Consider the following 16,125-nt stretch of genomic DNA (forward strand, 5'->3'; position numbering starts at 1 on the left):
TGGAGGGTGCGGTCACATGATCGCTGATTGGCATTTTCTTTTTGGGACGCAGCAGGCGGCGTGTGGTCTATTTACAGTGTAGCATGTGGCCAATCAGGAGAGTAGGAAGGGGGGGTGGGAGAAGAAGGTTGGCATCCAAGTTCGTTTGAGAGCGCAGCGTTGGAGTAAGGTAGGCTGTATCTTGTAGCCCAGCTCAGGAAAAGGTATAGGAGGCTAAGTGTTCTGTATTTTTACCCGAGTCATTTACTCCAGTGGAAGTTTAAGCAGCAAATGTAACTGTAGTTTTCTTTATTCCTGATTTAAAGAACGGATTTTAGGAAAATGCGAAAAAGAGCCGCACGGATTCAAAGTTTAACTTTTGTCTTCAATGAAAACAATCTATCAGTGAATGTTTAGTTGAACTTTAATCTGGGTCTTTTTGACCGAACAGCTGTGTCTGCGATCCTGGAGGAAGATCTGAATGTTTTATTTATTAACGGGTTGTCAACATCGCTGCGCTATTTCTCTTTCAGGGGAAAGTGCAGGAATGTGTTTTCCAACAACAAAATAGTTTTAGTTTTGTTAAACTCTCTGCAGCTTTGCTTAATGAACGCCTGCAACAACCTTAAAACATAGATTAGCCTCCCACCGTTCCTGTTGGTTATCGAAGTTTTTACTTTCCACCCCCAACACAAACATACAACCCCCACCCCCAAGGTCCTTTTCCAGGTCCATTTAATGTTGACAGTTCTCCAGGACTTTACATTACTGTCCAAAACCTAGCTGAGTAACTCCGGCCAGCCTTTTAACGCAAGTTGAAAATACAGAGCAGGCCTGGCAGAATCTGCAAAAAAAAGTTACATTTCAGGTTATAAACCCTTCGTCAGATTTCAAAACTGGAAGACAAGCAAACTGACTGAACAAAATGGGGGGGGGGGGTAGAGAAATAGTAACACTCAGCAGACCAGGCAGCATCTGTGAAGACAGAAATGGAGTTAACGTTTCAGGTCAATGATCTTTTTTTTAAATCAGAATTCTTCCGATAAGTGAACAAAACGTCCTACTATACAAGTGAGATGGAGTTTGTGGTGTGGAGCACAAGATACCATTAAATAAACTGTGGTTAGAGCCAACAAAGCGTCAATAAGAACTTCAGTAATGCCGGAGATGAAGTAAGGTGAAACTAGGCAATCTTGGTGATGACAGGTGAGAGCTTAGATTAGGGTGAATTAAGACACCAAGGTTGTGAACTGTCATGAAGGGAGTTCCGAAGAAGGGTCACTGACCCGAAACGTTAACTCTGCTTCTCTTTCCACAGATGCTGCCAGACCTGCTGAGTGATTCCAGCATTTCTTGTTTTTGTTTCAGATTTCCAGCATCTGCAGTATTTTGCTTTTATGAAGGGAATGGAGTTGGAGGCTAGGATGCAGAGTTTCTGGCAGGATCAGTCAATGTTGATAAATATAAATAATGTTGGCAAGTGTTCTCATATAGAAGAGGATGAGATAGGGTCCAGAATGAAAATGGTTATATGGAGCAGAAGGCAAAGCTATTGCAGAAGATCTAATGACTATATTGGGACAGGCAGGAATGGGCCATGTTTACATAGAATTATGTAGGATATACCGAACAGAAAGAGGTCATTCGGTCCATCCAGTCTATGCTGGCTGTCAAGAAAACCCTATATGCCAAATGAGAAATATTAAGTTCATCGGTTGGAAACTTCCATTAGACTTTTAATGGAAAAAAATCTTACAACTTTGAAAAAAACTAACAGCCAAGATGGCCACTGCAATTTGCATCTGAAATACCAGGGGATTGAACTGGAGACAAAAGTCCAACAAGAAGCCCAGCCAGGACAAGGGCTTGCTCTAAGTGACTGAATTACCTAAAATGGGTTCATTAGCACAACAGTCAAGGCAATCCTCACATCTTGGCTTTGAAAGAACAAACCCTCCTCCAAGTGTAAATTGACATCCTGGGGCATATGGAATCTTGAATTTCGTTAGAAGGTTCCGGAAAACCTGAAGGAACCATGTGACTGTCCATCTCTGAAGAAACTGGGAGTTGTTACACAGAGACCAGCAGTAACTCAGTGTGCAGCAGCAGAGGAGGCTGTGTGCTTCCCTTTCTTTCTGTCTCTCTCTCTCTTTCCCTCCCCAGAAAGCATCAAGTTTAAAAACCAACTACGACTGTGGACCCTCCAAGCCTACAAACTGCTACAGCCAGAAACCAGGGGAAGAGCCAACTACAATTCCGCCTTCAAGCAAACCCTGAGCAAAACAAGCCAACCAAAGTGCACTTTGACCAATCAAAGACTCCCAAGAGTACAACTCTAGCTGGACAATCAATTAATCATCCAACCTCAAACAGTGTATTTAACCTTTATTTATTCTGGACTTTAATCCAATCACCAAATCTATTTTCCCTCTAATCTATTTGTGCATGTGAGATTCTCATGTGAATGTGTTCTTGAATAATGTAGCGTATTTTTAAATCGGGGTTAGAGTGTTAAGTTTAATAAACTTACCTCTCTCTCTTGTTTAAACTCAAGAAAACCTGTTTAATTGATTCTTTCACAATCACAGTAAGAGTAAAACACTGAGGTGGTAAGCACAGCCACTGTTTAAAAAGGAATACATCCTGTTGTGATCAAATAAGAGGAAGGGCAAGAGGGGCCAACTGTGAACCACCCCCTCACTTCACCGCAACAGAAATTTGGGGGCTTGTCTGAGATCGTAACCCAACGACCAATGAGAAATTGGAAGTGGGAAACCAAATAGATCTCTCTCAAAATTTAAAAAAAACTTAAAATACAGTTTTCTTGTGTTTCACTGCTAGAATACTAACATGTCCACACTCAAGGCCAGTACCTCCTTAAGCCAGAGAAAAGGAACTTGGGACAGGTTAAAGACCCTATCTATTGAAGAGTTGAGGAAATATAGCTGGGCAGTTAGGGATTACTATCCAGGCAAAAACTAAGAAATCTGAAATCCTAAGATTTGTGGTCAACCATTTTTCACTTGAACCTGAAGATTCAGAAACCGGGTTAGAGTCAGAAACAGACAGGGTAATGTTAACCAAAATACAATTAGAACAGAGGAGACTGGAGTTAGAATTCCACAGAGTGTGTGTGAAGAAAGGGAAAAAGAGAGAACTTTCCAGAAGCGGAAAGAGAACTAAGGTGGCTTGAATTAATTAGGGGGAGACCCAGTACAGCCAGTGAAGGCATAGCTAGTGAGGAAGCTACCCCTAGCTCAGGGCCGTGTGCTGAGTTCTTAAAGTTCTTCCAGTTGATTCAAAGCTCAATGAGGAGAATGTGGAAGCATCTTTTGTCACTTTTGAAAAGCTTGCAAGACAGCTGAGATGGCCAACCAAGAGCTGGACCCTGTTGTTATAAAGCAAGCTAACAGGAAAAGCCCATGAGGTTCATTCACTGTTGCCAGATGAAAGTTCATCAGATTATGAGATGACTAAAAATGCTATCCTGGGGGCATATGACCAAGCTCCCTCAGAGGAGGCTGAACTGGCATTACAGACAGATGACCCGACTGTCTGGTTCTCTGAAAAAAGGATGGGTTAGACAGGTGTTCCCGAGTTGAGACTCTGCAAGTCGACCCAATAATAAAGAAGTAAGCACAGACTGCCCAAACCAAAGCTGAAGCAGAGGGAGTCCCTGGAAGCGTAACGCCAGAAGTTCCGAACTCTCCAGAAGCAGCCTGATCAAACGCCTCGAGTTTGAGAGTTAAGCAGCTTGCTTTTGATCAGTGGATAAGGGCACTTAAGGTACAGCCCACATTTGGAAATCTCAGAAATCCTTCTTAAGGGATTTAAAAACACACTTCCCCTTTCTATTAAAACCCATGTAGAGGAACAAAAGGTTCAAAGAGCCAGGCAGGCCGCAGTTCTGGCTGATGAATTTACCCTTGTACATAAGTCCTTATCCCAAGGGACTTCCTTTGCTTCAGTTTCGTTTTGGGCAGTCTGTGTCAACTTCTTTAATATTGGGTCAGCTTGCTGAGCCTCAACTAGGGAAGATCTGTCTAACCCATCCTTTGGATGCTCTAACTTCTCAAAGAAGCTTTCAGATAACCAGACGGTAGACTCACCTGTCTGCAGTGCCAGTTCATCCTCCTCTGAGGGAGCTTGTTTGGCCATGGACCGAGTCACCACACAAGTCAGGGGAAATGCTGAGGGCCTTCTCCTGCAACTGTTCTGTCCCCTGACCTCTTTCGGTCTCTCTAAAACCACTGAGGAAGCTACCACCTTCGCTCCCCCCACCCCCCACCCCAGCAGATGATTACCTAGGAGCAGTTCGATCCCGTCCATGGGCAAACTAGGGACAATCCCCACAGTTACTGGTTCTGAAACTAGGTCGCACTTCAAGTGCACCCGATATAACAGTATGGGCATACACCGCCTTCTGATACTATTCACTAACACCTTAGCCTTCACTGCACTCTCTGGGAGAAAGGTCATGCCTTTTCCCAGCAAAAGGGACTTGGTGGCCCCTGTATCCCTGAGTATGATTATGGGTTGCTTGCCCCACTCGAGGGGTATGGAGTCACTTTTCCTTGGCATACAAAATCCTGATAACCTTCAGGGATGTTTTGAAATTTGAAGTGGTTCACCAGATAATGGTGCTGCTGAAGTACCGTAAAGAAATATTAAGAATGGCCCATGCGCTTCCAATGGCTGGACATATCAGTGTATGAAAAATCAAAACCCACATAAGACAGCATTTTGACAGGCCACAATTCCGCAAAGATGTGGTGGAGTTCCACACGTGTCAGGTTGTGGGGAAGCCCCAACCTGCAATATACATAGAAATATAGAAAATAGGAGCAGGAGTCGGCCATTCGACCCTTCGAGCCTGCTCCTCCATTCATTATGATCATGGCTGATCATCCAACTCAGTAGCCTGTTCCAGCTTTTGCCCCATACCCTTTGATCCCTTTAGACCCAACAGCTATATCTAACTCCTTGAAAACATACAATGTTTTGGCCTCAACTGCTTTCTGTGGTAGCGAATTCCACAGGCTCACCACTCTCTGGGTGAAGAAATTTCTCCTCATCTCTGTCCTGAAGGGTTTACCCCGTATCCTTAGACTATGACCTCTGGTTCTGGACTCCCTCACCATCGGGAACATCCCTCCTGCATGTACCCTGTCAAGTCCTGTTTGAATTTTATAGGTTTCTATGAGCTCCCCCCACCCCCCTCACCTGAACTCCGGCGAATATAATCCTAACCAACTCAATGTCTCCTCATACGTCAGTCCCACCATCCCAGGAAACAGTCTGGTAAACTTTCGCTGCACTCTCTGTATAGCAAGAACATCCTTCCTCAGATAAGGAGACCAAAACTGCACACAATATTCCAGGTGTGGCCTCACCAAGGCCCTGTATAATTGCAGCAAGACATCCCTGCTCCTGTACTCGAGTCCTCTCGCTATGAAGGCCAACATACCATTTGCCGTTTTTACCACCTGTTGCACCTGCATGCTTACCTTCAGCGACTGGTGTACGAGAACAGCCAGGTCTCGCTGCGTATTCCCCTCTCTCAGTTTATAGCCGTTCAGATAATCTGCCTTCCTGTTTTTGCTTCCAAAGTGGATAACCTCACATTTATACACATTATACTGCATCTGCCATGCATTAGCCCACTCACTCAACTTGTCCAAATCACCCTGAAGCCCCTCTGCGTCCTCCTCACAACTCACCCCCCCCCCCCACCCAGTTTTGTGTCATTTGCAAATTTGGAGATATTACATTTAGTTCCCTCATCTAAATCATTAATGTATATTGTGAATAGCTGGGGTCCTAGCACCAATCCCTGCGGTACCCCACTAGTCACTGCCTGCCATTCGGAAAAAGACCCATTGTCTGCCACCAATTTTCTATCCATCGCAATACGCTACCTCCAATCCCATGCACTTTAATTTTACATGCTAATCTCTTATGTGGGACTTTGTCGAAAGCCTTCTGAAAGTCCAAATAAACCACATCCACTGGCTGTCCCTCATCAACTCTACTAGTTACATCTCAAAGAATTCTAGTAGATTTGTCAAGCATGATTTCCCTTTCGTAAATCCATGCTGACTCTGCCCGATTCTACCACTGTTCTCCAAGTGCTCTGCTATAAAATCTTTGATAATGAACTCTAGAATTTTCCCCATTACCGACGTCAGGCTGACTGGTCTATAATTCCCTGCTTTCTCTCTACCTCCCTTTTTAAATAGTGGTGTTACATGAGCTACCCTCCAATCTGTAGGAACTGTTCCAGAGTCTATAGAATCTTGAAAGATGACCACCAATGCATCCACTATTTCTAGGGCCACTTCCTTAAGTACTCTGGGATGCAGACCATCAGACCCTGGGGATTTATTGGCCTTCAATCCCCTCAATTTCCCCAACACCATTTCTCTACTAATACTGATTTCTTTCAGTTCCTCTCTCTTACTAAGCCCTGTGTTTCCCAACATTTCTGGTATGATATTTGTGTCCTCCTTTGTGAAGACAGAACCAAAGTATGCATTTAGTTGGTCAGCCATTTCTTTATTCCCCATAATAAATTCCCCTGTTTCTGACTGTAAGGGACCTACATTTGTCTTCAATCTTTTTCTCTTCACATACCTATAGAAACTTTTACAGTCAGTTTTTATGTTCTCCGCAAGCTTGCTCTCGTACTCCATTTTCCCATTCTTAATCAATCCCTTGGTCCTCTTTTGCTGAATTAAATAAAACCTACAACTTTAATTCTCTACCAGCTTTTGGGGAACTCTTCAGCAGAGTGCTGGTGAATTGTGTGGGACCCCTGCCAAAAACAAAAGGGAACAGACAAGCACAGGTCTGTCAGACAGATAGGGAGGAAGGGGATGAAGAGGACAGTGAGGACAGGTTAGAGGAGGGCCAGGAGAATTTCCAACTGGAACCCCTGACTGTCCCATTAGCAAATCCTGAAATGTTGGAAAAATAACACCCCACAGTCTCCTACGTAAATGCAAGCCAAAGGGGAACCCTACCAAGGCTGCTAATAGCATTTACAGAAACCTGCAAGAATAAGGAAAGTTCCCAAAAAGGCAAATTAACAGTGAGGGAGATGCCTCACCTAGTTGAAGTGCCACAGGGGAGTGCAGTGAAAGCTGGACAGACACCTGGGAGCAGGAATGTCCCAGAGGACATGGGGCAGATTAGCAAAGAGACTCTCCCCACAGTAAAGGGAAAAGGGAAACAAAAATGCCCTAAAGTAAACAGCACGTGTGACTCACCAGAAAACCAAAAGTGAGGTCAGGGTGGATCTACCCACTGAAGAACTCAATGGTCAGGGTCCAAACCCAAAGCTAATCAAACCCAACAATTTCAATTCCAAATTCAGGAAGAACAAGGGTCCAGAGGGAATCTCAGACACCTCACAGGGGTTTAAAACCAATTTATTACCCACAGCCCCTATAGGGAGAAAAATTATCATGGTACTGGAACCTGAATGGTTAAAGCCACGTGTTGTAAAACAGCAGTTGAGGGATTAAAGCTTGTACATACCAAAGAACTTAGCTTATACAATGGAAATTTGCAGACCCCACACTTCACCCCATGTTTATTGAGATGCACATCCCCAGAGTATTACAAATTGATACTGGAGAAACTTTAACCCCATTTGACAACACATAACCATCCCAGGCAAGACTCTGAAAAATTAAATCAGCATTGCTGTTGCAGAGAAAAACCAACTGCAGAAATTCTAACAGGAGTGAGTGAGTGAGAATGAATGCATGCATGCTTTTTCTTTTCCACCCCTTTAATGAAATACTCCTATCGTCGCATTTCATTGCACGTGGTACGGAGGTGTCAAGAAAACCCTATATGCCAAATGAGAAATATTAATTGAATCAGTTGGAAACTTACATTAGACTTTAATGGAAAAAAGTCCCACAGTAACTTTGAAAAAAACTAGCAGCCAAGATGGCCACTGCAATCTGCATCTGAAATACCAGGAGACTGAACTGGAGATAAAAGTCTAACAAGTAGCTCAGCCAGGACAAGGCTAAAGGCCTGCTTGGGTCTGCAATTGAAACCCCACCCGAGCCCAACCTGGCCCAAGTCCTTTGACTTTTTTTTCCTGCGCCCGATCCGACCACCGGAATGAAGTTGATTATATTAAAGAGGTTGTGCTCTATCTTGGATGGAATTGCTCACTGCAGACCAGTGCGGAGTCTGAATGCACATTTCCTGCCTTGACATCCTGGCTGTCACTGTGACCGACCCGAGCCTGAATGCCGGACCTGGAAGAGCGACCCGACCCGAACGGGTTCGGGTCGGGTAGTCATGCTCTAGACAAGGGCTTTCTTTAATTGAAGTAGCTAAAATGGCTTCATCATGGCATAGTGGTAATGTCAATGGGCTAAAATAAAAGCAAAATACTGCAGATGCTGGAAATCTGAAATAAAAACAAGAAATGCTGGAAATACTCAGGTCTGGCAGCATCTGTGGAGGGAGAAGCAGAGTTAATATTTCGGGTCAGTGACCCTTCATCAGAACTAGCAAAGGTTAGAAATATAATAGGTTTAAAGCAAATAAAGCAGGGGTGGGTCAAGAGATAACGAAAGACACAGTGATGTCACACCCCTTTGCTCACATGCCCATATATCTGTCCTGGGATTGCTGCAGTGTTCCAGTGAACATCAACACAAGCTCGAGGAACGGCATCTCATTTACCGATTAGGCACGCTACAGCCTGCCGGACTGAACATTGAGTTCAATAATTTCAGAGCATGACGGGCCCCCACTTTTTATTTTCAATTATTTTTTTCTTTTTTCTTTTATATTTTTATTTTGTTTCATCATTCATTTTTCTTACCATGTGCCTGCCCACTTTTTTTTTTTCACGTTTGTGCTTTGGGCCAGGGCTGTTCATTTTTCTGTCCATTAACACTCTCTCTGCACTAATGTTTTGTCTTTCACCATACCATTAACACATTGTTTGCCCTTACTCCATGACCTTCTGGTCAGTTATTCTCTGTGACGCTGTCCTATCAACACCTTGCCTTTTGTTGTCTCTTGCCCCATCCCTGCTTTATTTGCTTAAAACCTATTACATTTTGCTAATTACAAATTGGGTCAGAGATAATCACATTGAGATAAAAGCAAAATACTGCAGATGCTGGAAATCTGAAACAAAAACAAATAGTGCTGGAAATACTCAGCAGGTCTAGCAGCATCTGTGGAGTGAGAAGCAAAGTTAACATTGCAGGTCTGTGACCTTTCATCACGTTGAGCTTGGTTTAACTTTCTTTCTGCACTTCACCTCCCCTCTATGTATTCTCTGTAACTTGGTGCAGAGTTTCCTCCTTCCTTGGTTGTGTGATGTCATCTGTGCCAATTGTCATGCCTACTGAAGGAGAACCCACAACATTTGCCAAACTTCTCCATCTGATGTTCCTGTCTACATTCTGGGGAATGCAAATATGGGTCACGTTTATATCAGGTGAGTGTCTCTCCTCTTTTCTGTACTGTAATAGTTTCCCATCTTGAACTATTGCTATTAATAGTTAAATTCCCAGTAACAGAACCAAGTGTTAGCAGGTTCAAGCATGTCACAATCAACATGCATCTGCAGCATACATAACTGACAGCTAATAGAACTTGGGAAGCTGTTGAACAGCTTAAAAACTATTGACACATCTCCTGCCCCCAAAAAGTTGCCAACTCATTAGAAAAAAAGTGTACAACAATTGTAGCCCTCAATAAAGATGTATGATCAAGGCCACTGCATCAAAGTAGCTTCAATAAATGAAATTCTTTTAAATCAGATTCCTGGGCTTCAGGATTTGTTAGTGTTTTGGATTACATTCTGCATCCAATGGCCTCAAATGGAACATACAAAAAGGAATGGTTTACAAGTGCTTTGGGACATGAACTTGTCATGACATATGTGCAAACTGCACCCAGTATTTCATCAGTTGTTTTATAGGGAGAGGTGGTGTAGTGGTAATGTCACAACTAGTAATCCAGAGTGCAGGCTAATGCTCTGGAGACATGGGTTTGAATCCCAAAACAGCAGATGGTGAAATTTGAATTAAATTAATTAATCTGGAATTTTAAAAAAAGCTAGTGTAATGATGACCATGAAACCATTGTCGATTGTAAAAACCCTTCTGGTTCACTTATGTCCTTTTAGGGAAGGAAATCTGCCATCCTTACCTGGTCTGGCCTACATGTGACTCCAGACTCACAGCAATGTGGTTGACTCTTAAAATGCCCTCTGAAATGACCTAGCAAGCTGCTCAGTTCAAGGGCACTTAGGGATGGGCAATAAATGCTGGCCTAGCCAGCAACGTCCACATCACACAAAAAAACGAATTAAAAAAAGACTGAAGTACACAAAAGTGTAATTTTCACAATGAAAATTTAGAACATACATACAAACTAGGAGCAAAAGTAGGCTATTGGGCCCCTTGAGCCTGCTCGGCCATTCTGTAAGATCATGGCTGAAGTGTTTGTGGACACAACTCCACTTTCCTGCCTATCCTTTGACTCACTTATCAAGAATCTGTTGACCTCTGCCTTACAAATATTCAATGACCCTGCCTCCACCACTCTCTGGGAAAGAAAGTTCCACAGACTCACGACCCTCGGAGGAAAATATTTCTCCTCATCTCTCTCTTCAATGGGAGACCCCTTATTTTTAAACTGCCTCCTAGTTTTAGTCTCTCCAACAAGGGGAAACATCCTTTCAGCATCCACCCTGTCAAGTCCCCTCAGGATCTTATATATTTTCAATCAGATCACCTCATCCTCTAAACTCCAATTAATACAGACCTAACCTGTCCAACCTGTCCTCCTAAAGGTTCTCTCATCCCAGGAACCAGTTGAGTGAACCACCTTTGAACTGCTTCCAATGCAATTATATCCTTAAGTAAGGAGACCAAAACTGTACACAATACTCTCGATGTGCTCTCAATGCCCTGTCTAACTGTAGCAAAACATCTCTGCTTTTATATTCCATTCCTCTTGCAATAAATGACAACATTGCTTTTGTCGTCTTAATCACTTCTTGTACCTGCATACTAACTTTTTGTGCTTTGTGTACTCGGACACCCAGATCCTTCTGCATTTCAGAGTTCTGCAATCTCTCTGAATTTAAATAATATGTTGCTTTTCTATTTTTCCAGCCAAAGTGAACAAGTTCGCACTTTCCCACATTATACTCCATCTGCCAGATCTTTGCCCATTCATTTAACCTATCTATATTCTTTTGAAGACTCCTTATGTCCTCTTCACAACTTATTCTCCTACCTATATTTGTATCATCAGCAAATTTAACAACCATACATTCTCTCCTTTCATCCAAGTCATTGATATAGACTGTAAATAGTTGAGGCCCCCGCACTGATCCCAATGGCACTCCAACCTGAAAATGACCCATTTGTGCCTACTCTCTGTTTCCTATTATCTAACCAATCCTCCATCCATGCTAATATGTTACCCCCTATACCATGGGCTCTTATTTTGTTTAGTAACCTTTGATGTGGCACCTTGTCAAATGCCTTCTGGAAATCCAGGTGCACCACATCTACATGTTCCCTTTTATCCAGATTGCTTGTTGTTTCCTCAAAGAATTCTAATAAATTAGTTAAATACTATTTCCCTTTCACAAAACAATGTTGACTCCGCCTGATTGTATTGAGATTTTCTAAATGATCTGCTGCAACCTCCTTAATAATAGATTCCAGCATTTTCCCTATGACAAGTTAAGCTAACTGGCCTGTAGTTTCCTGCTTTCTGTCTTCCTCCTTTCTTGAATAGAGGAGTAACATTTGCTATCTTCAAATCAGACAGAGCCTTTCCAGAAATTAGGGAATTTTGGAAAATTAAAACTAATGCATCCACACGTTTGAAGAAATTATATTTTTTGGTATTCTTTCCAATGCTTTTGAAGTGTAGTGTGATTCAGCATTTGAATGCAAAAATAATTTGCATATGTAACCTTCCAACATCACTGTTCACAGAAACACCCTACTTCTCCATACGAAGTATATCATGATACTGCACCCCATCTAACTCCCTGCTATGTGGAAGCACTCTTCTCCCACTCCAGCTTAGTTAAGCTTCATCAACTCTCCTATTCAAAGTCACAGACGAAATTCTCTGTGACTGTTGAGCATTATCACCCCTCATCCTGCTTGACTTCTCCGTAGCCTTTGACACAGTTGACCACACCGTCAGAGGTTGTCCAGCACAGTGGGACTCTCCTTGTTTTGTTCCACTTTATACTCCTGTTTTTCTGCATCTCAAAATTCCTTTGTGGCAGTGCCTTATGCTCAGGAATTCCCTTCGTACATCTCCCTGTCACTCCATCTCCTTCTCCAGTTTTTAACGCTAGTATAATTTCCATTTTAGTGACTGTGTGCAGCCCTTTAAGCCAGATTTCCCCATCCTCAGCAGTGTACTGCATGCCAAATGGTCTGTGCCTTTTCCTGTACCTGTAGCTAATTTAAAACAGGGGAGGGATTCACATTTAAAATGACCCAGGACAGCCCTCTGCATTGCAGGTGCAGGCTTGCCTGCACATCAGAACAGTAACCCAATATTTTCCATTATTGGAAAATTGAGGGGGTTATAGGCCAAGGTAGATCATGAGAGTCAGCTGTTGGAATGGGGGATGAAGGGGTGCAGACAAATGTACTAGTCTATCTGATTTATTTTTAAGCTCAAGAGAATGATTGCTTTGTAGTGATAGTCTGTATAACAGACTATCGTTTTTCCTTTCCAAATGTTTTGTCTCCTATTGAGTTTGTATTTGCTGACTTGTTCTGGCATGCTGTGTGAAAGCTGCTATGTTTTATTAAGACTTCAGTCTGACAAATATGACACAGTCTTAATGTAGGCATTTACATCTGTAAAAAGTACCCCTACACCTAGTTTAACAACATCAAAGAACCTACAGTACTGCACTAAATTTATTTTTGTAATGTAGTTATTGCTGCAGCAAAGCTGCCTGAGTTGTCATCCTTAATTACCATTTTCAGCAGTGCAAAATATACTTAAAGTGAAGTAAGGGAATTCATGCAGATCTGCATACTTATACTGTGTAAATACAATAGTGAAAAACATAACTAATGTGGATAGCCTAAGACTGATATTGTATGATTTTTTTTTCCTTATTTGAGAGGGGAAAGTTTCCTCCTTGCAGGTGAAGTTACAGTCAGATTTGCATCGCTTTCATCAACAACTTAGTTAGAAGCCCTTAATGTTCCTCTGTTTTTTCTACAGGTTTGATCATGGGTAATAACCTTACCAGACACACATTTGGCTTCATTCAGAGCAAACTCTTTCCATACTACTTTCATCTTGGATCTGCCTGTGCTTTCTTTAACTTAACCATCTTTGCAATGTATCATCCCAGTGAGCTTTTAAACGAAGAGGAGACATTTCAGGTATTGTACACAGTGCTCACCATCACACAATGAAAGATTTGGAATGGATGAGAGCATGCATGCTTTGTGTTGGAAATAATGGTGGATGGGGATGTAGCCCTTTCTTTCAAAGCTATTGTTTCCCCTTTTCCAGGTCTGTCTGGATTATGCACAAACTCTCGTCAACTTGTTCACAGGCTCTGCTGCTTTGAACCAGGAATGCAGTTCATTATTTTTTCCTTTTTTTTGCTGCCTTTGTGTGCCCCTCCCTGCAGCTATTTGGCTGAGATGAGCTAAGTCATGGGCAATTGTTTTAACCCACCATGCTGTGGGTGCCACACATTAGTGCGCTCTGCTACCTTGTCATCGTTCAAAGAAACTCGAAAGTCATTGAGAACTGCTAGAGCCTCCAGGGGGTGTTGAGTAGGAGTTGAATATTCTGGGAACGTCCTCTGAACTAGAACTTGTATTGCTAGGTATACTGTGGAAGGCTATCTGAAGCAGTCTCATCCTGTACTCCTGCAGCACCTTGGGAGGGCCAGGAGAGGATGTGGGAACTGAGGACTAAACCCTAGGTGTTTACTACCAGGGGTTTTCTTTAAAAATGAGTTAAGCACTCTGACATTATCTATGGAATGCAGTAACCTGAGTTGAAGAATGTAGATTGTTAGGTTGAAATCTCATCACTTATGCCAATGCTTGCAACATGCAAACATATACAAGTACACAGAGCAGCATTCCTCTCAGCCAATTTTAAATAGGTATTAAAATGTCATATAGACAGCGTAGTTTGTTAAACATGCTGTTTTCATTGGTGTCTTGGCTTTGGGATTGGGGCTGTAAGTGAAGTGTGTTTTGATAGGCTTATGCTAATTTCTGATGATCATTAGCCCACAGTGGAAATCTGCCTTAAACTGAAGGAACATTGTGTTATATCTGACTGATCTATGTGATTGTCAGCAATGCTGATTCAAAATGTTTACACCTAATTTCTTTTCTTACAGATTATAGTTTTCTTCATCTGTGTGACTGTTGCTGCATTCAATGCTCAATTGTTTGGGAAGATAACTTCTGAAATCATGGCTGACATGCATCTGATTGAACAGAGCTGTGGGCTGGGGAAGGATATTGGATTGTCAATCAACAGAGAGGCCTATAACCAGCTGAAGGAAAATAACCCCAAATACAAGAAGTTTTCGCACCAGCTAACCCTGTATCATAACACCTCCTCTTTATGTAATCTATGTTGCATCATCTGTAATGGGATAAGTTTGTACTACATGGCAGCCAATTTATCCACATTATAAAGGTGCTTTGAGCAAGATATTTAAAGGTTCAGTGTAATTTGGCAGAGTTTTACGAGCCACAGGAATTTGAAATGTAAACCACTTTATGTTGACTGTGATGGTGGACAGTAATCCAACATGATCTTTCCAATTATATATTTAGGCACTAGTGTCACCATTTTCAATATTTTAAACTGAACAAAGGTCAATGATGAGCAGAAAATTTTAAAACTGAAGGTGACAATGCTGCTGGAATTAGTCAACTGAGACAGTTCTGGGATGCTAAATTTCAGTCCAGCCATAGCCTCACTTGGTCTCCCAAGCAATGTGTAATGATGGATGTAAGTGGGCTATAGTGCTTTCTCACACCCTCCACCCTCAAATTGATGGGATTGCCCAAGTTTGGGAGCACAGCAATGAGGAATTTCCTGAGTAAATGCCAGCAGTAAAAAAACTGTGCTGGTGCAAATCAGAACCTTGTGAATGAACTGCCTGTAATTTTCAGTGAGCGATCAGTGAGAATCCCTGCTGATGGCCATACTCATAGTTAGCCTGAATTGATATAGATGAAATTAGAACAATTTATATATAATATACTCCTTGCAGGAATATATAAGACTGAAAGAGACTATTGTGATCCATCTGGCCAGTTCCAAAGTATTAAAAAAATGCCATACACTACTCTATCTCTCTCTACCAAATATCCATCTAGTTCTGACCAAGTTGATAGTATGTACCTCTCTCGTCAGTCTGCTCCATATGTTCACCATTCTCTGGATAAATCAACTTTTATATGTTTTCTCTCATTCTACCTAACTTTATAAGATGTAGATTGAATGTATCTTATCAAAAACACCAATAAATGCTTTTCGAATGTCAACAAAACTATAAATATTATAAGAGTATGCGAGTTTTGGAAAGTTCCATTATTGCACTTCTCTATCATTTGTTTTTCTCCTCCTGTATGTAATTTTGACTAGGCTGAGAAAGTTCTGATATCTAGTAAAATAAACTTTATCCCATATTATGTATAAACTGCCATGTGGGCCTAAGTTTGGTTTGATGTGCAACCTGGTATCAGACAGGCCCACAAATGGTGTTTTTCACACTGGAAGAAACTCCCTGCACCACAGCAGCTATTAATTACATACATCCCATTCAAAAGAATAACTGCATCCAGAACAGCAGAAAATCCAGTTAAGTTTGTGGACTGTACAGTGATGAATCTCAATGAAACATGACATACCCTAAGTCCCCAGCATAGACTTTAACTTCTTACATACTTAAAAATAGCTTCTGCCTGGTTTTGTGCACGTGCAGAGCAATAGCAGGTGGGACCAAAGAGACACTGCGACTTTTTTTTAAGTTTACTCAAACAGTACTTTTTCTACTAACTTTCCCTTAACAAAGAGTCAACTGATTTGAAAGGAAACAAAATTAGCAACAAC

General features: G+C 42.0%; 1 protein-coding gene across 3 annotated transcripts; it reads left to right on the forward strand.

Annotated features, from left to right (window-relative positions):
• The first annotated feature begins 68 nt into the window (after positions 1-68).
• Positions 69-15,569, forward strand: si:ch211-121a2.4 (transmembrane protein 205). 3 transcript variants are annotated; one of them, XM_068036954.1, is made up of 4 exons: positions 69-169; positions 9,315-9,460; positions 13,249-13,412; positions 14,396-15,569. In XM_068036954.1, exons 2-4 carry the CDS (start codon positions 9,340-9,342, stop codon positions 14,696-14,698), a joined length of 588 nt encoding a protein of 195 aa, XP_067893055.1. In that variant the 5' UTR covers positions 69-169; positions 9,315-9,339; the 3' UTR covers positions 14,699-15,569. The 3 variants fall into 3 exon arrangements, with proteins under 3 accessions (XP_067893055.1, XP_067893054.1, XP_067893056.1); XM_068036953.1 differs by having other exon boundaries at positions 119-203; XM_068036955.1 differs by lacking the exon at positions 69-169 and adding an exon at positions 1,029-1,185.
• Positions 15,570-16,125: the final 556 nt, after the last annotated feature.

Source organism: Heterodontus francisci, chromosome 8 (assembly GCF_036365525.1).
Source record: "Heterodontus francisci isolate sHetFra1 chromosome 8, sHetFra1.hap1, whole genome shotgun sequence".
Taxonomy (NCBI): domain Eukaryota; kingdom Metazoa; phylum Chordata; class Chondrichthyes; order Heterodontiformes; family Heterodontidae; genus Heterodontus; species Heterodontus francisci.